General features: G+C 40.4%; 1 protein-coding gene across 2 annotated transcripts in view; it reads left to right on the forward strand.

Moving 5' to 3' along the window:
- Positions 1–25357, forward strand: part of TRIM44 (tripartite motif containing 44) — a 106386-nt gene that overhangs the window by 25517 nt on the left and 55512 nt on the right. For both annotated transcript variants that reach the window (XR_006271984.1, XM_043481437.1), the window contains exon 3: positions 18236–18475. Coding sequence is in view for 1 of the 2 variants with exons in the window: in XM_043481437.1 (XP_043337372.1) it covers positions 18236–18475 (240 nt within the window). In the remaining variant the exon portion in view is untranslated. The remainder of the gene's footprint in view (positions 1–18235; positions 18476–25357) is intronic.

Consider the following 25357-nt stretch of genomic DNA (forward strand, 5'->3'; position numbering starts at 1 on the left):
GCGAGGTTCCACTTATATAAGGATTTTTTTTCCCCAGTAGTAAATACTATAGTTCTACACAATCTGCAGTTGGTTGAATTTGTGCATGCAGAACCCAGAACCGTGGTTATGTAGGAATCCCGTATGTGGAGGGCTGACTCCGAACCAGACAGGGACCTTCAGCCCAACTTCAACAGAGGGTTGCTCACAGCACCGTTCAAGAGACAACGGTATATATACCTGTTAGAATTCTTTGTGTGTGTGTGTTTATATATATGTAAAATTATATAGCTATATACACATACACACATATGCATAGTTTGTATCCTGCTTTTATCACCTGACATTATTCCTTATAAATACATATATTTTATCATTTGAATTCACTTCTATCTTTGAACCCCAGTTTCAAAAGCTCAAGTCCTGAGTGCCATTATTGCCAAATGGAAACTTTACCTAATAAGGCATTTCTGTTTTCTCCCTAATAGCATAAGCAGATTCTGTGAGTTTATTTGTTTTTTTGAGGCAAGCATGATAGTCAGAGTCTAAGGTTATTCAGGTACAATGGAAACTGAGTTAGTACAAAGTCAGATACACAGTTGTGTAGTCAGCTCCAAGCTACCTGTTTCACAGTATCTGTCTCCCTGCTGGTCAGGGTGTCTCCCGTCATGGGACTGAATGAATAAATGCAGAGCACAGTGGGACGTCTAAGGCCATCGGCTCTGGTCCCTCCACTCTAGGTGAGAACACTGAGGCGCCAGGGGAATAACGGGTTCTTGTCCAAGGTCCCCCGGGCGGTTACAGCAGAGCTAGAGAAGGTTGACAGCTTTTAGGACTACAGCTCTAGTTTTCCAGTAAGGAGAAGTTTTGTCCATTTGACAAGGATGTGAGAAAATTAGAAATCGCATAACTTTCTTGAAAGTGAAAGTCGCTCCGTCGTGTCCGACTCTTTGTGACCCCATGGACTATACAGTCCATAGAATTCTCCAGGTCAGAATACTGGAGTGAGTAGCCTGTCCCTTCTCCAGTGGGTCTTCCCGACCCAGGAATCGAACTGGGGTCTCCTGCATTGCAGGTGAATTCTTCACCAACTGAGCTTTCTGGGGGGATATAAAATGGTATAGTCACTTTGGAAAATGATCTGGCAGTTACTCAAAAGGTTAAACCTAAGAGTTGCTGTGTTATCCAGCAATTCCATTCTAGGGTATAAACCCAAGAGAGGTAAAAACGTACATCCACACAAAAACTGCACACCAGTGTTCATAGCAACATTATTCATACTGTCCAGAATGTGAAAACAACCCAACCAATGCATGGGTAAATAAAATGTGGTATATCCATACAGTGGAGGACTATTTGGCAATAAAAAGAAATCAAGTCCTGACAGAGGCTGCAACAAGGATAATCCTTGGAAACATGCGGAGTGAAAGTCATTCACAAAAGGCCAAATACTGCATGATTGCGTGGTTCCGTTTATATGAAATGTCCAGAATAGGCAAATTTTTAGAGAAGGAAAATAGATTTGTTGCTTGGGGCTGAGGGAGATGGAGGGAATGGGGAGATAGTGATTGCTAATAGGTATGGAATTTCTTTTTGTGATGATGAAAATGTTCTAAAATTGATTGTGGTAATGATCACACAATTCTGTTACTGTACTGAAAAGCACTGAATTATATGACATGTGAATTATATCTCAGTAAAGCTGTTGAGCGATTATTGTCTGAGTCACGTTTATTCAGCCCTTCACTTGAAATGTCAGCAGTGAATAGTCTTTTTCTTTCCCCTTTCCTCTTCTAGCAGGAGTGAGGGTCAGAGATCTAATGTTAGCCTCTGTTAGGGGAGCAGCACTTTATAGTTACTAAAAGCTCCCTGGGACAGATGCCTTGATAACTGCAGACTTGAGCAGATCTTGTGTTTAACCTCCCCATTTCTCAGGGTTTTTTTTGTTTGTTTGTTTTTTCAGCTGCAAAATAGAGGATGATAGTACATACTTCATAGGGTTGTTAGGGAAATTAAATGAGGTAATCCGTTTAAAATGCTCAGGACAGCATCCTGTAAATGGTGGCTGCTGCCTGCTTTCTCCTAGTCTGAGAACCATCACTGTGTCCAGCGGAAAGGCAGGGGTTCATGAGGGCTATAGACTCCTCCTTCACCCCCTACAAGAGTTCCGGAGACCTTCTGATACTGGTGGAGAAAAATAAGCCACCTGTTTTGTAAGTAACTGGATTCTGCACTTGCATCAATTAACACTTCCCAGGATTAGTGACACTTACAGATTGCAGGTTTCAAAGGGCCATTGCTACCTCTTTGAGTGATAATGACATGCAAATAAATTGAGTTGAGACCCCTAGGTGTTGTTGCCTGGCTGGCTGACTCTGGGCTTTGCAGGGTGACCTTGCTGGTTTTTGACTCACTGTCTATTGCCCATTCAAGTCGAGGCAAACATATCTGCCTCGGGGAGTATGTGACTGTTTGTCCATAGATTTCCAGTAGAAATAAGAAATCAATGCACAAAAGTAATTATGTTTATTGTTATGAAGCAAACTCTAGTTAGCATAACTTATCTGGTGCCAAATTAAAATAGAAATAAAGAAATTAAGAGCACAAAAGAATTTTGAGTGTGGCATTTGAGACATGCTAGGAAATATACCCCACTTTAAAGTAAATACCACTGAGATACTGGTTCCCTCCCTACTTCCCCTTCCCCTTCTGCTTTACCTTTTGACTGTTCTCTTTCTCCTGGAGCACCCGAGCTCCTAACTGTAGCACCGTACAAATCGACTCCAGGCATTTTAAAACTAGGTGGACATGGTCTCTGAGCCGCCTGGTGGGCTGGAGCGTTGTTAGAAATCAAAGGAATTGAGCTTTAAATGGCTTAATAAAATTAACACATCGTGATGTCCTTCTCCCCACTGTTCCAGCTCCTCTGCACTGACAGGAGCCTTGATAATATACTCTCTGCCAGAGCTTAAAGGGCCTATTACGTGGCAAACGTGAAGAAAGCAATGGACTGTCAGGATTCCCCCCCAGCAGACACACTTCACGTTTCCAGTGTAGGATTGTATTTGACATTTAATTTAGGAGCCTGGGTATCTAGATATAAAGCTTTACTGCGATAATAGTGATTAAAAAAAACCACCCAGAGTTTTATTTAAGGGCCTCCTCTTTTCCTGTCCCCCTCCCTCCCCTTTTCCTTTTAGTTCAACCAGGGATCGAACCTGCATTTCCGGCATTGCAGGCAGATTCTTTACTGCTGAGCCAATGAGGAAGCCCTATAGATGCTTGTAGGCATATATGAATGTAAAATTTGAAAACCGGCCTCTCCCCTGGTTGAGACCTGCATTTAGGCAAAGGGCAAAATTCATCAAGTCTCTGAGTCTCTGTAGTTGTATGGAGAACTGCCATTCAACCCCACGATCCAGTTGATGACCATCCCATGGTTGAATGGCTTTTGTTTTACTTCTTTAGTGGGTGAAACAGATTCTATGATATCACCTTAATTCCTAAGTCAATCTGATTAAATAGACATGATAATCCCCATTTTACAATTGAAGAAGCAAATATGTAAGAGGTTTAATGACTTGTCCAAGGCCACAGGGCTGGTGATGGCAATCAACTGCCTTTGTGTGATTGCTATACAGAATTAGTAGCAATCATAGGAGGTTATTAACTTTTTACTTATAGAAGATGGGTTGGGAATAGTATACAAATACAGTCTGAGTTTATTCAGACTTTTAGGGGAAAAGTTAAATCAAGTATCCCATGCTTTCCTTTACTTTTATGGCAAAAGAGCATAGACATTGGAACAAGATGATTTTATTCCAAGCACTGGCACTTAATTACCTCCCTCATTTGATTTGACTGAAACTTCAGTTTAATTATAAGGTGAGACTGATCATAGTTCATCAGGCACTCTGTCTATCAGATCTAGTCCCTTAAATCTATTTCTCACTTCTACTGTATAATCATTAAGGATTTGATTTATGTCATATCTGATTGGTCTGGTGGTTTTCCCTACTTTCTTCAATTTAAGGCTGAATTTGGCAATAAGGAGTTCATAATCTGAGCCACAGTCAGCTGCCAGTCTTGTTTTTCCTGACTGTATAGAGCTTCTCTATCTTTGGCTGCAAAGAATATAATCAATCTGATTTCGGTGTTGACCATCTGGTGATGTCCATCATTAGAGTCTTCTCTTGTGTTTTTGGAAGAGGGTGTTTGTGACATTGTACAGGAGACAGGGAACAAGACCATCCCCAAGAAAAAGAAATGCAGAAAGCAAAATGGCTGTCTGAGGAGGCCTTCCAAATAGCTGTGAAAAGAAGAGAAGCAAAAAGCAAAGGAGAAAAAGAAAGGTATTCCCATTTGAATGCAGAGTTCCAAAGAATAGCAAGGAGAGATAAGAAAGCCTTCCTCAGTAATCAGTGCAAAGAAATAGAGGAAAACAACAGAATGGGAAAGACTAGAGATCTCTTCAAGAAAATTAGAGATACCAAGGGAACATTTCATGCAACGATGGGCTCAGTAAAGGACAGATATGGTATGGACCTAACAGAAGCAGAGGATATTAAGAAGAGGTGGCAAGAATACACAGAAGAACTGTACAGAAAAGATCTTCACGACCCAGATAATCACAATGGTGTGATCACTCACCTAGAGCCAGACATCCTGGAATGTGAAGTCAAATGGGCCTTAGGAAGCATCAGTACGAACAAAGCTAGTGGAGGTGATGAAATTCCAGTTGAGCTATTTCAAATCCTAAAAGATGATGCTGTGAAAGTGCTGCACTCAATATGCCAGCAAATTTGGAAAACTCAGCAGTGGCCACAGGACTGGAAAAGGTCAGTTTTCATTCCAATCCCTGAGAAAGACAATGCCAAAGAATGCTCAAACTACCGCACAATTACACTCATCTCACATGTTAGTAAAGTAATGCTCAAAATTCTCCAAGCCAGGCTTCAACAATACGTGAACCATGAACTTCCAGTTGTTCAAGCTGGTTTTAGAAAAGGCGGAGGAACCAGAGATCAAATTGCCAACATCCACTGGATCATCGAAAAAGCAAGAGAGTTCCAGGAAAACATTTATTTCTGCTCTGTTGACTATGCCAAAGCCTTTCACTGTGTGGATCACAATAAACTGTGGAAAATTCTGAAAGAGATGGGAATACCAGACCACCTGACCTGCCTCCTGAGAAATCTGTATGCAGGTCAGGAAGCAACAGTTAGAATGGGACATGGACCAACAGACTGGTTCCAAATAGGAAAAGGAGTACATCAAGGCCATATATTGTCACCGTGGTTATTTAACTTACATGCAGAGTACATCATGAGAAATGCTGGGCTGGGTGAAGCACAAGCTGGAATCAAGATTGTTGGGGAAAATAGCAATAACCTCAGATGTGCAGATGACACCACCCTTGTGGCAGCAAGTGAAGAAGAGCTAAAGAGCCTCTTGATGAAAGTGAAAGAGGAAAGTGAAAAAGTTGGCTTAAAGCTCAACATTCAGAAAACAAAGATCATGGCATCCAGTCCCATTGCTTCATGGCAAATAGATGGGAAACAGGGGAAGACTATTTTGGGGGGCTCCAAAATCACTGCAGATGGTGACTGCAGCCATGAAATAAAAAGACACTTACTCCTTGGAAGAAAAGTTATGACCAACCTAGACAGCATATTAAAAAGCAGAGACATTACTTTGCCAACAAAGGTCCGTCTAGTCAAGGCTATGATTTTTCCAGTAGTCATGTATGGATGTGAGAGTTGGACGATAAAGAAAGCCGAGCGCTAAAGAATTGATGCTTTTGAACTGTGGTGTTGGCGAAGACTCTTGAGAGTCCCTTGGACTGCAAGGAGATCAACCAGTCCATCCTAAAGGAAATTAGTCCTGGGTGTTCATTGGAAGGACTGATGTTGAAGCTGAAACTCCAGTACTTTGGCCACCTGATGCGAAGAGCTGACTCATTTGAAAAAACCCTGATGCTGGGAAAGATTGAAGGCAGGAGGCGAAGGGGACGACAGAGGATGAGATGGTTGGATGGCATCACCGACTCAGTGTACATGAGTTTGAGTAAGCTCCGGGAGTTGGTGATAGACAAGGAGGCCTGGCGTGCTGCAGTCCATGGAGTCCAAAGAGTTGGACACGACCGACTGACCGAACTGAACTGAGCTAAGATTAATCATACTATGTTTTTATTAATGAGTACCCTGAAAACAGAAACTTTTAAGAGGCAGATAAGAAATGATGCAGGAAGATTGGTCTCATGGCTTTTGGCAGCCTGAGAAGAATTTTCGAAACTGTAGTTATCTAACAGGCCCTGTGGTTCTTGGGTTAGCAGATTGTTAGCTCCTCAAGGAGGTGCAGGAGGGTTTCAGTCAGCCAAAGAGAGCAAATATGATAGAGGCAGGCTGTGCAGTTGAGGAGCTGACGCTACCTTCAGACTCTTTGTAGGTGCTGAGGAGCGGAGAGTGACCTGTCCTTCCTGCGTTTTCTGTGCTTCATGTCTATGTCATGGAAGTAGATTGTATCTCCTCTTATCAAACTAGAAAAGGCTCCTTGACAATTTGACCATCTACTGAAACTGAGGCAAGGAACCTCTGACTTGACATCTGTCCTCTTCAGTGCCTAGGGTCTGTGAGGAAGTCCTTCCCGTGTTCCTTTGGGAAATTAGAATCTACTCCCAAGGGTGTGGGCTCTCTTTCTCTGGAGAATTGACTGGAGCTGTGTATCTGTGAGAGCTCAGTGGGTACCAAAGGAAAAACCCACCATAAATGTTGCCACCAGGCGCCTCTGTCCATGGGATACTCCAGGCAAGAAAACTGGAGTGGGTTGCCATGCCCTTCTCCAGGGGATCTTCCCAGCCCAGGAATTGAACCCAGGTCTCTGATATTGCAGGCAGATTCTTTACCATTTGAGCTACGCAGGAAGCCCCTAAATGATCACAGTTACTGTTACCTGAGCCAGCAGAACAATTCTGCTGATACGTCTGTGTTCCCAGAAAGTACTAAGTTCTTCTCATGTATTATTTTGTATAAACGTCACAGAAATGTCTGTGAGAGCCATATTATTAGCCATATTTTACCAATGAAGAAACTTACCCCTTTCTGAGCTTCAGAAGTGCAGAGTTAGCCGGGCCAATGTGGAAAGCTTTCTCTATCACCACAGACTCCACCAGCTTTACCATTCTGACCCTCTGTGGCAAAGAAGACCCAGAAAACCTGAGCCCTGCATCTCAGTGCCCTTTGCTGAGTAGCCCTGGTAGCGCGGGTTGTGTTCGTTTGGTGGTCTCTATGGTACTCAGATAGCCATGGCGTTGCAGGAAAGATGTTTGGGTTGAGAACCAGAGTGGAGGTGTGGAGGTGATGGGTGGGTCTTGTTTTGAAATCACTTTCATCTTCAACAGATAAAATAGGCTTTCTTTGTATATTTAAGTCTAAAAGGTTTAAAAATAGTATAATTTCTGTTTAGTTGCCCCTGAAATTTTCAGGGTCAGTTCTTACCTCCCACTTCCTAAACAGTAACTCCTGAGGCAGGAGCCATCTGTCTGGTTTCTATGTACGTTAAGGTAGAAGTAAAACTAAAAACAAGGTGGAGTAGATGCTTTCACTCGTCTTCATGTTTGTTAAAGGTCTGTGGGGACCCAGTCTTCTACTTTCACATTTCTACAGGGGGCACCCAGAATTTTTTTCTGTTCACCCAAGTCAAGTGTTGCTCAGAAGCTCATGATTGCTTTCTCTGTTGCCACCCTGGAGCCAGGCAGAGAGAAGCATCTTAAGAGTAAGCCACAGAACCACTCAGAGAGAGCCCAGCATCCCTCTTGAACTGTTCTCTGGTGCATCCAGTTCAGCGCCATGACTCCAGGTTCCACATCAAGTTCTCAGGGCAGGAAATTCATAGCAGCCGACAGCTTGAACAAGCAGTCCTGGGAGGAGAGCACTTGCATTGATGCCATCACCGTGGTGGTTAGGTCTCCGTCTCACGTAGGGCTGCTTGGCAGTCTGCTGTGACTGTGTCTCACAGATGACTGGAGCACACAGTTGCTATCCACTTCACAGCTGATTAGCAGATTCAAGTGTTTAGTAGGATCTTTCCAGCACTAGGCCTCTGGAAAACGTAGTCCTGAGTCTCTAACACTCTGTGTATGCGTGTGCTCATGTACATGTGTGTTTATGTATGTTGAGGAGGAAAAACCATGAAAGGGAGGATATTCAGAAGAGGCATATTGCCAGGTCTTATACATGAAGCTGATAAAGAACAATAGAGTGCTTAGGTTCAAGTACCAAAATTTACAAGCTCAGGAAGAAGCACTTTGGCAGAAATAGAGGAAGGCTGAAGTATTCTAGCTGAAGTACGGGGCTCCTATGCATATTAAAAAACAGAGACATTACTTTGCCAACAAAGGGCCGTCTGGTCAAGGCTATGGTTTTTCCAGTGGTCATGTATGGATGTGAGAGTTGGGCTGTGAAGAAAGCTGAGCGCCGAAGAATTGATGCTTTTGAACTGTGGTGTTGGAGAAGACTCTTGAGAGTCCCTTGGACTGCAGGGAGATCCAATCAGTCCATCCTGAAGGAGATCAGTCCTGGGTGTTCATTGGAAGGACTGATGCTGAAGCTGAAACTCCAATACTTTGGCCACCTCATGCGAAGAGTTGACTCATTGGAAAAGACCCTGATGCTGGGAAGGATTGGGGGCAGGAGGAGAAGGGGACGACAGAGGATGAGATGGCTGGATGGCATCACTGACTTGATGGACATGAGTATGAGTAAACTCCGGGAGTTGGTGATGGACAGGGAGGCCTGGCATGCTGTGATTCATGGGGTCGCAAAGAGTCGGACATGACTGAGCGACTGAACTGAACTGATCATTGCAGTAACCTTGTACATTAGCTAAAGACTACGTAAGGCATATCTAAGGTGTAAACACCAAGAAGGAGAGCTTGAAGGGCATATGTAGTTACCAAGTCCAAAAGGATTAAGGTGGGATTTGAGGTCAAGATTAGAAAGTCAAGGATTCTGGGCCAAGTGGAAATGAGAAAGGAGGAAAAGCTGGCTGAAAACAAGTTGGAGGTAGGATTAGAATCCTAAAGAGTTTCTTCAAATCACTCAGAAGCCCTTTGTGACTTAGAACTTTGTTTCAGAAAATTAGTGGTGCAAGTGAGAGTGGGGCCAGTTTAACGTAGGTGGGTCTAGGTGGGGGTGGGGGTAGGTGGAGCTTAAATGGAGTGTTTGAGTCTAGAGAGTGGGTATAGTTATTTAGTGGGGAGTAGTGGGAGACGGTGCAAGAAAATGTATTCATTGGTATAGGGGCAGGCTTCTTCAGCCTGCCTGTGATGGAGAGACAGGTGTGGGATGGCTTCTGACACTTGGTCAGAAGGTACTGACTGCCATTATGTGCCAGATCCTAAGCAAAGATGTCATAATTTTTTCCTCCAGATATTAAGTACATCTATGATCTAGTGGAGAAAATAAAACCTGACTCCAGAGTTTAAAGCCTGGGTGACTGCCTAAACTTTGATATTGTTAAGGGGGAGAAGGGAGCAGACAAGGGTTGAATGGAAGATACAAAAGAATAATAATGTGTTTAGAAGGCAGATTATGCAGTCAAACTATGTGAGTTCAAGCTCCAAATTTGCCACCTGCTCTGTGTGTGAATTTGGGCAGGTTTCTTACCCCTACTCAACCTCAGTTTCTTCATCTATAAAACTGATATAATAAGAATTGCTACCTCATGATATCATTGTGATGATTAATTGAAATAGCATGTAAAGTGCTTAGAATAGTGCCTAATATGTAAGTGCTCAAAAGGATAGCAGTGACAATGAGGAGGAAGAGGGAGAGGATTCCGTTTGATGCTTGATGGTTTAAGTAATAGGAAATTATCCAGGTAGAGATACACATCAAAAGGAATTGTGAGACTGGAGACCTAGAGAGAAAACCTCGGCTTTGGAGCCATCTCCATTGAGGTGGTAGTTGAATCGCAAAGATGAGATGAAACTAATAAGGAGGAAGTTATGGAGAGAAAGCAGTTTTGTCTCCAGAGGACATTTAACAATGTCTGGAGACTCTTGTTTGTTATAATTGGGGATGGGGAGCAATGTATCATCTACTACATAGAGGCCAAGGATGCTGCTTCATATTTTACAATGCACAGTTCATTTCCCCCCACAGCAAATACCAACAACAGATGGAACTTGTGCCAAGGTTGAAAAACCCTTGTGGTTTCCTCAGTCACAGTCGTCTGGAGAGTAAGCGTAATGTTTGCAGGGATGAAGCTGATAAACATAAAGCCAGGGAAGTCCAGGTCACAGAAACCATGGGAGAAGAGAAATTAAAGGCTGAGGGCTGTCAGCAGTGTCAGCAGAGAGGTCAGTCGTGAGAGCAGATGGAGTCAGCAACCAGTAGAGTCTTCAGTGCTGGAAGAGACCAGGGAGCAAGTTTTATGTGACTTTCTAAATAAGCCTGGTGGTTAAAGGTAGGAGAGAGGGCAGCGTTGCCATAGGAAAAGGGTTATTCTGCATTCTTCCTTACTTCTCAATCTGACTGTATCAGGCTAACAACTTCTAGGTCAGATTCCTACTCCTCTGATGCCCCCTCTTGTTTTAGCAACAAATGTGATTAGAGGCAAATCTGGATTAGTGAATTAGTTCCAAGAATGTAACATTTGTGCAGCTCTATCATTTTAGAGATAAAAGGGAGACTGAATTTAGCTTTTCACTTTTAACAGCTCAGGGGCCTGAGGCCCTGAGAGATTCCCTGACTTATCCAAAGTCACGCAGCTGGTTAGTTCTAAAGGACAGGCCTGAATGCCATCCACGGCCGCTGACTTCCCATCCCAAGTGCTCACTTCTGTGCCACACTGCCTTCCAGTGTTCTCATCCTGGTTCTCAGAGGAAGGAGGTTACTAGATAGAGTGGTTTTCAGTGTGATGACCTAGATCAGGCTGATCTGAGGTGCATCTTTGCTCTATAGCTTACCTGCTGTGTAACACCAGACCAGTGACTTCATCACTGGGGACTTCAATTTCCCCTACGCATAAAATGAAAGTATTATTGCCTCCCTGAGGATTAAATCAGAAACACGCCTGTGATGGCACTTGGAACACTGCTTGTACATGGTCCCTCTTAATATCTTCAGTATTATGTTTCATAAGACCCTATCTTTGTCACAGATTAAGGGGCAAGAGAATGTCCAGTGGTAGAAAGCAGGCCAAAGTTAGACAGGCCTCTGAGTCACCCAGAGGCTGGGTGACTCCCAGCCCTATCTTGCTCCTAACCCTGTCTCCTACTTTGCCATAAGAGCAGCATAGTGAGGGTTGGTGTTGCTGTAGTTATACACGATCTTAAAGCAGGTATCTCTCCACTACATTGTGGTGATGTCTTTATGTCGTTGATGAGCCTGGTGCTTCTCAAAAGTCAGTGACTTCACACTTCAGGTCACTCACTGAGTCAGCTAATTAGACCTTGACAATTTTGAGTCTTCCTGTCTATGAACATCGACTGTCTTTACAATTGTTTTTTTCCTCTTTTAATTTCTTTCATTATAGATTTCCTTATTCCTTATACAGACTTTGTACATGTTGTGTTAGATTTATACCTAAGTCTTTCATTTTTTGAGTGCTAATTTAAATGCTATTGTGTTTTTAAATTCAAATTCCACATGTTCATTGATGGTATATATAGGAAAGTGATTGATTTTTATATATTAGCTTTATATCTGGCAGCATTGTTATAACTGCCTATTAGTTTGAGAGCTTTTTTTGATGATTCTTTCAGATTTTCTGCATAAATAATCATGTCAGTTGTGAACAAAGACTGCTTTATTTCTGCCTTCTCAACCTGTAAACTTTTATTTCCTTTTGCCTTTTGAAAAGGAGAAGTGAGATAAAACATCCTTGCCTTGTTCTTGATCTTGGCTTGAAAAATCTAGTTTCTCACCACGCAGTATGCCATTAACTGTAGATTTTTTTGGTGCACTTTTATGAAGTTGAGAAAGTTCTTCTCTGTTTCTAGTTTGCTGAGAGTTTTTATCATACATGGATATTAGATTTTGTCAAGTGCTTTTTCTTGTATCTATTGATATGGTCATGTGATTTTTCTTCTTTAGACTATTGATTATAGATTAGATGAACTGATTTTCAAATGTTGAACCAGGCTTGCATACCTGGGGTAAATCCCCCTAAGTCGTGGTATATAATTCCTTTTATACATTTTTGGATTTGATTTGCTAATGTCTTATTGAGGACTTAACTTTCTTTGAGCCATATTTCTTTTTTAAAATTACTCTTAAAGGGAAAGTATTACACATTATTGTAGAAAACTTGAACTTAAAAGTAAAAAAAAAAAAAGAAAAGTACTCTTAATTCCAGCACTCAGACATAACCACTCTCCAACATTTTGATGTGTTTGTTTTGCTGTTGTTGTTTAGTTGCCAAGTTGCATCTGACTGTTTGTGACCTCATGGACTGTAGCCCGCCAAGCTCCTGTGTCCATGGAATTTCCCAAGCAAGAATCCTGGTGTGTGTTAGTCACTCAGTTGTGTCCAACTCTTTGCAACTCCATGAACTGTAGCCCGCCAGGCTCCTCTGTCCACAGAATACTCAAGGCAAGAATCCTGGAGTGGGTTGCAATTTCCTTCTCCAGGAGATCTTCTCAACCCAGTGATCAAACCTGCATCCCCTACATTGGCAGGCAGATTCTTTACCACTGAGCCACCAGGGAAGCCATATTTATTCAAGTCTTTTTAATGCAAATAATAACTGGAACAGTAAATATCATTATTACTTCATTGAGTGAATACTTGAAATAACTAAGTGATAGCTGAGGTAGTGATCCCATGGTACTCTTAACAAAGTGAGGAAGGAAGGTAAAGAAGACACTAATGACTACTTTTGTCTAGAGGCTTCTGATGATGAGAAAATGCTTCTCAACACTCCATTGTAAAATCCAAGCAATCCAGGCTTCTAACCATTGTCAGGAAAATTTTTGTCATCTCTCGGAATGTTGATAATAGAATGTGGTTCATAGTTTTGGGTTTTTTTTTTCATAGTTCTTATCTGCTATGCTTCTAAAAGTGAAGTGTAGTGAAAGTGTTAGTCACTCAGTCGTGTCCAGCTCTTTGCCACCTCATGGACTGTAGCCTGCCAGGCCTCTCTGTTCATGAAATTCTCCAGGCGTGAGTACTAGAGTGGGTAGCCATTCCCTTCTCCAGGGGATCTTCCCAACCCAGGGATTGAACGTGGGTCTCCTACATTGCAGGCAGATTCTTTACTGTCTGAGCCACAAGGGAAGCTTCTGTTAGATAATTTTCCAAGCCTTAGTAATGGACAATTGTTTTATTCATAAATATTGGCTATTCCCCTCATACACAAAAGACACAGGAAATGGGAGATCCAGGCATCCACTGAAAAAGACTCTGTCCTCCTTGCGGATGAAGCTCTTCCCTTGTATGCCCTCACTGGAGCCTGGCAGAGGTTTGCAAGGAGCTCTCTTGAGGTAAAAAGGCCAGAATAAATCCACAGGCTATATTGGCCGCCTTAACTTTGAGATTCCCTGCCTGGAAGTTTCCGTGGACACTGGCATGCTGAGAGGGTACTGTGTTGTGGGAGTGAGGACAGATTACAGCATTGAAAAAGTTCCCCTGGAACCTTTTTTTTTTTTTCCTTGGGATGGACTGCTTTAAAGTTATTTGCAGGAGATTTGGCTAATAGAGCAAGTATTTCTGGAAGCTTCAATCAGGGTAGACTCAGATGTGTTGCTTTTGTGCAGCTTCCTGTTCCTGACCCTGTTCTATCTTTCTCAGTTCATCTCAGCAACACTTTTCTGGAACAACTCCATCATGCTTTCTAGCTAGTACGCTTATTGTTTTTATAATCTTCCTATAATAAAAAGTAAATAAAACCTTGGTTTTCTACAGGCCAGCTAATGAGGAGTTAATGATTTCCAGCTCATGTCAAACCCATCGAATGGTAGTGTTTTCAAGTACAAGCTCTTAATTCAGGATTTTATGTGTTTAATTATGTATATGTAAAGTGACAGTCTGCATGCCTCTTGGGTCTGGTCTGGCTTAGAAATATTAACTATAATAGCATATAGAAAGTACCGTGGGATGAGACTTAACTCTTCAAATGTACGTCCTTCATCCCAAGATTCACTTTGGGGAAGTAACATCCTAGTGGGGATAATAACAGAAGCAACCTGTTAGCAGCAGAAATATCTCATTAAGAAGAAATAAATATGAAAAACTTGAGGCAGGCAGAAAGGGATCCTTAGAGGTAACATGTTACAGCAGAAGGTATACCAGTCTAGACCAGAGGAAAGTTGGTTTCTAAACCATACTTTGTAACTGTACCTCTCTGGGGCTTTTTTTTCCCCTTACCAGAAAGTTGGACTCAGCTCTAATAAGAACCATCAGATGTTCACTAGTTAGTTCCAACCATTCACAAATGAGCTTCTTATTCTATGATATTACAATGCTGTGTTTAAGTAATTTTAGAAAATGCTATGGTTTTCACCAAATACACCTATAAGAAAGATATATCAACTTGCTTATAACTTAGGGCTTTAAAGTTTTAACAACTTAGGGACTAATCAGTTGACCAAAGAGAGCAAACTCTTTTTATGGTTTCATTTGTATAGAGGACCCAGGTCACTCAGGTACAGTTTTCTTGGAGAGAACCTCCAGTGCCTCAGGGAGCACTTCAGGGAGGATGGGGCGGTTTTTCTTTTAACCAGAGTGGTTTTACTTTGGGCTCTATTATACTTCGGGTTTCTACACTAAGACTTTGTTTGGGGCAAGGGAAGTTCTGTGGCTTTAAAAAGGTGTGACAACTACTAGTAGATTCTATAAAAAGGAAACTTCTACATCACCAGTCTTATCAGTCTGTGATACATCCAGCCTTCTCTCTTCTTTGATTATGAAGAGCTTTCTCTTTTGACATAACTTGCGTGCAGTATAGTCAAGAGTATGGGACTATCACTGTCATCTTTGGGAAGCTGTAGGTTAGAGGCTACCTAAATTCTAGGAAACCTACTCAGAAATGATGTCAGTGGCTCCCAACCATCAGTGCTGATGTGAAGGGCCGGCTGCTTCTGGAGAATTGTGAAGTTTATAGCAGGATGAAGTTTTGATGATGGGTTGAAATGAAACCTGAAAGGAAGTTTTGAAAGCTGTTTCATTTCTGCCATTGGTGGGGGTCCTTTCTCCAGAGTGCTCAACCTGTTAACCTACAGGTGGCCTAATCCCCCGGGGAGTCTCTCCTTTGGGCTCTGGATTTAAATGAATGCCATGACCCAGTTTGTTCTTGCCATTTTGAACTAGGCTGGAGAATACCTCTTGTTGATTAGTAGAGAATTGGAGTGAGAAGAAGGCAGAAAGTATAAAAGTATACTTTTATAAAGTATTCTGCCTTCAAATCTGTGGCCTAATCTGTATAAAAATAAATTGCATAAAATAAAGGTTGAAAAACCTATGTAAAGTAAAGGCAAATAGATGATTTATGTTTTAAAAACCATGATTTATTCACTTACTGCAATGTAGTTCCCACCTTTCCTGACTGTGATGTCAGCTTCTTAACTTCAAATCACATGTGTATGTGATGTCTAGTGAAGTCGGTTACAGGTCAGTTTTTATTATGCTGTCCATTTTTAGTCACTTGGAAGAGCTTTTCTTAGGAATTCAAAAAGTTTATGCCTTAGTTAAAGATTTAGTCTCTAAAGAGAGGTCTTATAAGACTAAATTTATTTATTTCAAGGGTAGGGATCCAGATTCACTGATAAATGATTACCATAAAGCATAACACCCTTGAAATATATACACTAAAAATAAAAAGGAATTATATAAATAAACACAAATCACAGTTCTCAATCTGATAAAGAACTTGGAGGGACATTAATAACATTTAACACTCCCTCTCCCCTTTTCTTTAGCACTGGGACGAGTACCTGCAAAGAGTATGTGAATTCATGAGGGCTTATGTCACTTTGTCACTTGCCTTTTGAATGGATAGTGTTCTGCAGGCCTTATTTTGCACTGATGTTTTTATGGCAGTGTTACAAAAGCTGCTTAAAGTATCAAGCCTATTTCATTTTTTAAGAGGCTAATAGAAAATGGCCTCATCTTCCTCTCTCCTTTAGTCTTTTTCTTTCCTAGTCTCCTTTTTAGGTTTTCCCAGTTTGACTTCTCTTCTGACAGACTGTTATAGTGAACAGAGCCTCAGACTGGGAGCGAGAAGATTGGAGAACTCAGGGTCTCTTCCAGGATTACAGCTGGGTCTGTTTCCTTATCTGTAAGACGGGGGTTCACTTAGATGACAGCTACTTTCTCTTTCAGCTCTAAAATTCTCTATTGGCTTTTGTCCTTTTGTCTACTGTTCTGCCTCTTCCCTGTTTCCTACCTCAGCTACTCAATATGCAGAATTGTTTAACAATACTCATAAAATAAACATGGTTATGGGGAAACATCAATACGTGTAGTTGCTGGCAAGATACGGCATTTAGAAATTCAGATTTGGTAGTTTCTCATTTTGTTTGCCTTATGCCCTAGCCAAATGCAGCGGAGTCATATTTTATTTATTCTACACAGTTGTTGTTGCACAATAAAACAATAATATATTTCACTCATCAGAGAGTAAAAATTTAAAGACTTGATATTATCCACTCTTGGGGGAAGTGTAGGAAAATGCATACTTCACACATTGTGGGAATGTAATTGGTGCAGTTTTTTGGAGGACAGTTTGGCAGTATCAGTCAGTAGTTTTAGAATATATATATATATATATTGGTTCAGTGATTTCAAAGGTTTCTAGAGAAATTCATATGCAAATATTAAGAGGTATGGCCATTGATGTTCATTGCTGTCCTGTTCATAAAAGCAAAAGTTTGGAAATATCTTGTATTTCTATTAAGAAGGGAAATATTTAATGGATATATTTATTCTTTTATCTCTCTATATATAAATGTCCATATCTGTATATACCCGTATCATACAGGCATTAAAAATAATACAATGAATGGAGTTGCTCTGTATATACTAACTTTTCAAGTAGGAAATCAAGACACAGAACCATACGTTTACCATGATTCATTTACATAAAAGCAACGTAATTGTCTGTATGTGTATAGCATACTTAGTTTTACTGTGGTTTACTTCATTGTGCTTTGCAGATACCGTGTCTTACAAACTGAAGGTTTGTAGCAGCCCTACATTGAGCAATACTCTTCTCCCAACAGTGTATGCTCACTTTCTGTCCCTGTGTCATGTTGTGGTAATTCTTGTAGCATTTCAAACTTTTTCATTACTATTGTGTCTGTTCTGTTGTTGATCTTTGATCAGTGATCTTGATGTTACCATTATAAAAAGTTTATGACTTGCTGAAGGCTCAAATGATGGTTAGCATTTTTTAGCAATGAATTATTTTTAAATTGAAGTATGTATATTGTTTTTGTAAACATAATACTCTTTCATACTTAAGAGACTACAGTGTAGTATATATTTATACTTTTATATAACTTTTATATGTACTGGGAAACCAAAAAATTTGTGTGACCCTGTATTGTAATATTCACTTTACTGTGGTGGTCTAGAGCAGAACCTGTGTGTCTCCAAGGTGTGTCTGTGCATATATATATGTACACACACACACACACACACACACACACACACACACACATACACACACACATAATGACAAAAGGCATGGATCAGACTGTTAACAGTAACTACCCACTGAGGAGGAAAATGGTATTGGGAAAGAGAGAGAAGAAGAATTTCTCTCTTTTTTTTAGTATACACAAAGAATCTGTCTGCAATATAGGAGAGATGGGTTCAAGCCGTGGGTGGGGAAGACCCCCTAGAGAAGGAAATGGCACCCCACTCCAGTATTCTTGCTGGAAAATCCCATGGACAGAGGAGTCTGAATGGCTACAGTTCACGGAGTCACAAAGAGTCAGACATGACTGAGCAACTAAACAATAATATCTATTAAATTTTTAAAAAGTAATTATGTATTACTGGTATGAAAACAAAAAAATGAAAAGGAAGGATAAGGAATCACTTCCTAAAGAATGAAAAAAGCAAAAAGAGTGGCAGGAAATTCATTAACAGTATCCGAGAAACATTGTTCAGAGGATATTCCCAAAACTTCGGGATAGGATAGGACCCACGGTTTGTGTTTTGGCCAGGGCTACCTTGCATTTAGAATAATAGCCCTACTCTCCCATTTCTTTGCGTGTCCAATGTATTCTTACTCGTCTTCTGTTCTGCAGGTAACCCGGGACCAGATGAAGGTGTTTATACAGCAAGAATTTAAGAAAGTTCAAAAAGTGATTGCGGATGAGGAGCAGAAGGCCCTTCATTTAGTGGACATCCAGGAAGCAATGGCCACAGCTCATGTGACTGAGATACTGGCTGACATCCAGTCCCATATGGATAGATTGATGACTCAGATGGCCCAAGCCAAGGAACAACTTGATACCTCTAATGAATCAGCTGAGCCAAAGGCAGAGGTAAAGGAGAATGCCTGTAATAAACCAGTAGCATGAAAAATAGGCAGAAGCTGACTGCCATGTTTGTTGATTCTGGAAATTCCCCCATTTTGGTCCCTAAACATGAGTGGATTGAAAGCTTCAATATGACATAAGTGTTTAGACTGGTGTGTAAACCAGTTTGGAAATATTGGCTGCTTGGGCCTGTACTCAAAAACTAGGCCTAGTAAAATATGTGTACACTGTGACTTACAGGAGTGTAGTCAGTGGGGCAGATACTGTTCCCGGTTAATGAGGGAAGCCAGAAATCAGAGCCAGAGAAGAGGACAACTGACAGATTCCCAGTTGTTAAATGAGCCTATAGATAAAGTCACCGTAGGGATGAGAACTGGGCTGAATGAGAATATGTCAGGAAGTGAGCATAAAGCAGGCCAAAATAAAAGATTGGACTCATTTTGTGAATAGTGAAAAGGTGCCTCAGGCTGGTCTTTTTATGAAGCTAATGCATAAATTGATTGGGGGCATGACTATTGGATTGAGGGGCATATGGGCTCAGGCATTGTGAGGATCAGAAATATCAGTGAAAGACTCAAGGTAAATGTTGAATGACAGTTTTAGTCACTACGTTCATTGTTATTTTGTAAGGAGAATAAAAGAATCTTAAGACATTTTACCAAACCACATACACATATTCACGCATTTAGAATCTATTTCTTAAAAAATAAAAAACAACAAAAATTAAGGTGGCCATTTTTTAAAATTCATGTGCTTAGTTGCATCTGACTCTTTGTGACCTCATGGACTGTATCCTGCCAGGCTCCTCTGTCCATGGAATTTTCCAGGCAAGAATACTAGAGTGGGTTGCCATTTCCTACTGCAGGAGATCTTCCAGACCCAGGGATTGAACCCACATCTCTTGTAGCCCCTACATTGGCAGGTGGATTCTTTACCAGTATCGCCGCCTTGGGAAGCCCACATGTAAAACATATTCCAACCACTGGACAGAGGCTGTTGTTGATGAGGTTTCATACCATTATGTTGAAAATTCTGGTTAAGCTTCCGCCAGGTAGGTTTAGGGTAGGCCTTTCTAGAAGAAAACCTAGGAGAGTCCTGTGAACTTTGTAGTATAGCTGCTGACTCAGTGAGCTCAGCCTTAACGAATGATTTTGCCTTGGCCCAGGAGAGCCCAGCCACAGAATGATCCAGCCAACAGAGCAGCCAGGGTACACCCAGGAGGCAGGTACTGCTGGTGTCGTCCTGACAGGAAGTAAGAGACCGTTGCTTCACTCCTCTAGAGCTTTCGCTTAATTTTCATCAGTGTGTGAAAGGAATAGAATAGCACCTGTTCTTTTCATTTCCTCCTCCCCAGAATTAACAAAGTGTGTGCCTAAATAGGTTTCTAGATAAGGTGAGAGGGCATGTTACATGTGTCGTTTCATGTAATCCTTATTTCAGTGAGCAGTGTAACCATTTTACAGATGGGCTGCTGAGGTGCCAAGAACTGTAGACGCGGACTGGGTGTCACTACTTAGCAGAAAAGAGCCAGGGTTCCGTCCATCCCGTTCCCGTGCCTGTGCTTTCCCCTACCGTCTGCCACATGTCCTGTTTATACCTGTGGGAAGAACAAGGAGAATCAGTGTCAGTGTCCTGGACCGCATTCCTAAGACCTTTTACTCTGTGGAAATGGTCACTGTGTGTCTTTTTAAAAATTAATTATAAATAACAATACATTTGTTTTTAAATAAATTTATTTAACATTTTTTCTTTAACATTGGAGTGGACTTTGTGTCCAAAGTCCAAGTAAACAGAAGTTTCAGCCTTAAGAGATCATTGGCATGACTCTGTCCCCAGGTCAGCTCAGATTGGACCCTTCACATTTATTCTGTGTGTCGATGATTTTTTTCAGAAATAAAGATTCAATTTTGAAGAGCTCTCCCTCTCTTTTATTTTCACTTCAAATAAAGAATTTAGCACCTCCCCAACATTAATTGTCCTTCAACTACTTGCTTGAGTAGCTCAGTTTCACTCTGCTTGTTAACTCCGATGGAATTGCTCTTAGGGGTGCAAAGATGACAAGCCCTAAGGGCCAGGCAGTGTACACAGTAAGCTATTAAAAATGAGAAGTAGCATACATCCGGCTAAAGCTTTTACACAAAGCTATTGTTATCTCATGGCTGCTCATTCCAGCTAATGTGGTTGACTTACTGATCAAAGCAAATTTCCAGTACCTCTCTTTCACTCAACAGAGGAATTGTTTCCTTCTCTTTGCATTGTATAGGTTTTTAAAAATTTCCTGAATTTTTATTTTGATCAGAAATCCTACCCAACAATTTATTATGAAAAATTTCATACATATAGCAAAGTTGAAAGAATTTTATAGATAACACCCATATCCTGACACCAGGATTCTGCCATTAACAGTTTACTGTACTTGATTCATTTTACGTATGTAGCCGTCTTTCCAACCTTCTATCCTCAGTTCTTCTTCGCATTTAAAAACAAATAGCACGTTCTGGTTCTGAACAAGATGGAGTAAATGCATTTTCTTTGTACTCTTTCCCACTGATCACAGCAAAAATTCCTAGACAAAATACTGAGTCACCTACCAGAAGATTCTCAAAAGTGGAGAAAAGATGGCAGACTGACCCACAGATCTTGGGATATGAGGAGCCACACCACAATGAGTTCCTTGGGAGGAGCAGAGGCAGGGTTCTTGCTTCCTATATATCCTGGCCTGGGTGTCCTGCAAGCTAGAAACACTAATGAGCACAGACTAAAAGAACATCTCCAAGAGAAAACCTGCTCTCTAGCCAAAGGACTTGGAAAAGGGCAGTTCAGCTGAAGAGAAGAAACCCTTTAATCATTTCTGCCTATTCTGGATGAATGGGCACGGTGTTTATAATAGTGACTGTAACATTCTGGTCTGATAATCCCTAATACTGTGCCAAAAAAACTGCATCCCTTCCCATCCCGAACTGACACCACAGTAGTGGAGCCAGTGAGGGAAAACCTATTTTACACCCTCACCTATAGTAATGGGGTGTCATTTTTTCTCCATGGAGTCTTTAGGTAAAAGTTTGCACCTACCCCTCACAGTAATTAAGTGATGCCTACCTCCTATGGAGCCTGAAGGTGGAACTCTGACTTCTCCCACTCCTCTGCAATAAGAGGAAGGGAATAGCAAACCATCCCCTGTGGGGTTCTCTGGTGGCTCAAGTGGCAAAGCGTCCATCTGCAATGTCGAAGACCTGGGGTCGATCCCTAGGTCAGAAAGATCCCCTGGAGAAGGGAATGGCAACCTACTCCAGTATTCTTGCCTGGAGAATTCCATGGACAGAGAAGCCTGGCAGGCTATAGTCCATAGGGTCTCAACTGAGCGACTAACACTTTCACTTTCATATCACCCCTCCCCTTGGGGACTGTAGATGGAGCTTTAACACCTCCCTCCCGCCCTGCATTAACTAGGCAATGCCCCTCCCCAGCTGACTCAGCGGGTGGAATCATACCTTCCTCCTTTACTTGGTAGTGTTGAGTTGGTTCCCCTCCTCCTCCTGAACTAGCACCAATGGAAACTAAAGATGGGGAGCTCTGTCATCTGAAGGAGGCGACCAGAACGGCACTGCAGAAGTTTTATAAACTCAGATGACGTGTGAACCATAAGCCATAAAAGTGATCTAGGAAATGTGTTCTGACCCAAAATAGGTTGACAGCCTTCTAGAATAGAAGATATAATTAGTAACCGGATCTTATAATGTCTAGGATATAGTGCATAGTTACTCATTATACCAAGAACCAATGAAATCTCAATTCTAACGAGAAAGAAAATCAGGAGATGGCCACACCAGGAAGACACAGTACTAGGGATTATCAGACCAGAATTTTAAAGTCACTATTATAAAAATGTCTCAATAAGCAGTAACAAATGCTGGAAACAAATGAAAAATATTTTAAAATCTCAGGAAGGAAATATTAATACAAGATATAAAGAAGGATCAAATGAAATTTTAAAGCTGAAAAATACAATGACAGACATGAAAAATTCACTGGACTGGCTCAATGGCAAATGGGAAATTACAGAGGAAAGAATCAGTTAATTTGAAGACACATCAATAGACCCTCAGTCTGAACAACCAAGAAAAAAGATTGAAAAAGAATTGAATTGAATCTCAGAGATCTGTGGGACAATAAAGAAAGCTCTGACATACATGTCACTTGTCCAGCAAGGGGAGGAAAAGGAATTTCTAAAATTTGGTTGAAAAATATAAACCCAGAGATTTAAGAAACTGAATGAACCCAAGTGAGAAAAACCTAAGAAATCCATGCCTAGACTAATCAAAATCAAACTTCCAAAAACTTAGGACAAAGAACAAATCTTGAAATCAAAGAGAAATGACATTAGATATGGGAAACAATAATTCAGATGAACATGGTTAGAAGTAAGATTTTTTTTTTATATATCCACTGAAATTATTAAGTGAATTTCTTCCATTATTCTGGTGTGATGGCTGATTACTTTGGTTAATTTTACAATGTTGAATCTTGCATTACAATACTAAACCTTGGAATCCTGAGATAAACTCCCACCTGATCATTTTGTATCTATCTGAGTTCAATTCATTAATATTTTGTTGAAGATTTTTATGTCTGTGTTCAGAGAGAGATGTGAGGTGAAAGCGTTAGTCTCTCAGTCATGTCCAACTCTTTGTGACCCCGTGGACTGTAGCCCACCGGGCTCCTCTGCCCATGGGATTCTCTAGGCAAGGATAATGGAGTGGGCAGCCATTCCTTTCTCCGGGGGATCTGATTGAACCTGGATCTCCTGCATTGCAGGCAGATTCTTTACTGTCTGGGTCACCAGGGAAGCCCCCTTCAGAGAGGGATACTTATTTGTTAATTTATATTTTTATAATGTCATTGTGAGGCTTTGGTATTAGGATGGTGCTGGCCTCAGATAACAACCTGAGAAGTTATTTCCTCCTCATCTATTTTCTGGAAGAGTTTTTGTAAGGTTGGTGTTATTTCTTCCTTAAATATTTGGTAGAATTTATAAGCAAAAACATCTGTCGTAGAGTTTCTTTATGTGAAGGTTTTTGATAGCCAATTTAATTTCTTTGATATCGACCTAGTCAAATTTTTTCATCTTACATTGATTTGAAATGTTAAAACTGGTTGTAATTTTCAAGGAATTTGTCATTTTCACCTAAGTTGTTTTAGTTTTTAGTGTAGAGTTGTTCATATATTTTCTTATATTTTTTAATTGTCCATAGTCTCCAGGGACGGAGGAGCCTGATGGGCTGCCGTCTATGGGGTTGTACAGAGTTGGACACGACTGAAGCGACTTAGCAGCAGCAGCAGTCTCTAGAATAGTAACCCATCTTTCATGTCTGATACTGATAATTTTTTATTTTCCCTCTTTTATCCTTGATCAGTCTAACTTATATTTCATTAATTTTATTAGTCTTTTTAAAGAACTGACTTTTGGATTTGCTAATTTTACTCTTTGTTTTCTATTTTGTTTACATCTGCTTTTTTCCTACTTATTTTGAGTTTACCTTATTCTTTTTTCTGTCTTCATAGATTGTGGATTTTACTACTTTCTTCTTTTATGTAAATTTTTAGAGCAATACATTTTCCTCTAATCACTGTTGAATCATACAGTTTGGTTATGTTGTGGTTTCTTTATCATTCAGTTTGAAATATTTTTTCATTTACCATGTGATTTCTTCTTTTTGTTCATTGATTATTTAGGAGTATATTGTTTAGTTTCTAAATATAGGGCCTTTTCCTACATACCTTGTTATTTCTAGTTTAGTTTAATTGTCAACAGAGAACCTATTCTGAATGAGTTCATTCATCTAACACTTACTGAGGCTTGTTTTATGACCTGTCACATGGTCTTTCTTGTTGAAAGCATATGCACACCTAAAAGTAATATGTATTCTGTAGTTTGAAGTGTGGTGTTCTTTAAATAGCACTTAGGAGTTCAGATAATTTATGTTTTTACTTATTTTTATGCCTAGTTCTATCAACTGCTGAGAGAGGGGTGTTACATTTCAAGTATGATTAGGGATTATCTATTTCTTTAATTCTGTCAGCTGTTCTTCAGATATTTTGAAGCTCTATCACTAAGCAAATAAGTATTTATGATTATTACATCTTCCTAATGAACCAGTCCTTTAATCATTATGAACATTCCCTTTTTCTCTATTAATGCTCTGTCTTGATATCTGTTTTATCTAATGTTAGTAAAGCCAGTCTAGTGTTATGCTTACTGTTTTTGTGGTTTATCTCTTTCCATTCATTTGCTTTCAATCTGTCTGTATTCTTAACTTATGTCTCTTATAGATAACATGTAGCTGGGTCTTAGTCATTTATCCATTCTGGTAATCTCTGTCTTTTAATTGAAGTGTAATGTCCATTAACATTTGATGTTATTATTAATATGGTTAAATTTAGGTCTACCCTTGCATGGTTTGTTTTCTGTTTTTGTTCTTCTCATTGTGGTTTCTTGCTTTCTTTTGGATTTTTGAAACATTTCCTTGAATCCCATTGTAATATATCCATTGGCCTTCCAGCCCTATTATTTTGCATTATTTTTTAGTGGTTTCTGTAAGGATTATAGTATGTATCCTTAAATTTTCAGTCTACTTAAAATTAACTTTTACATAAAGTGTAGATAGCTTGAAACTATATAGGTCAATTGACCCTCTTTCCATATCCTTTATGTTTTAGTTGTCGTATGTATATAATTTATATACATTATAAACACTGCAAGACAGCTATAATTTTAGCTTAAAACTGTGTTTTTAAGGAAATTAAGAAGGAAAAAGATAATTTCATGTCTGTGTGCTTGTGTGTGTGTATGTAGTTTTTATGCAGGTTTGTAATAATAGTTGCTTAACT

The sequence above is a fragment of the Cervus canadensis genome, chromosome 11 (genome assembly GCF_019320065.1).
Source record: "Cervus canadensis isolate Bull #8, Minnesota chromosome 11, ASM1932006v1, whole genome shotgun sequence".
Taxonomy (NCBI): domain Eukaryota; kingdom Metazoa; phylum Chordata; class Mammalia; order Artiodactyla; family Cervidae; genus Cervus; species Cervus canadensis.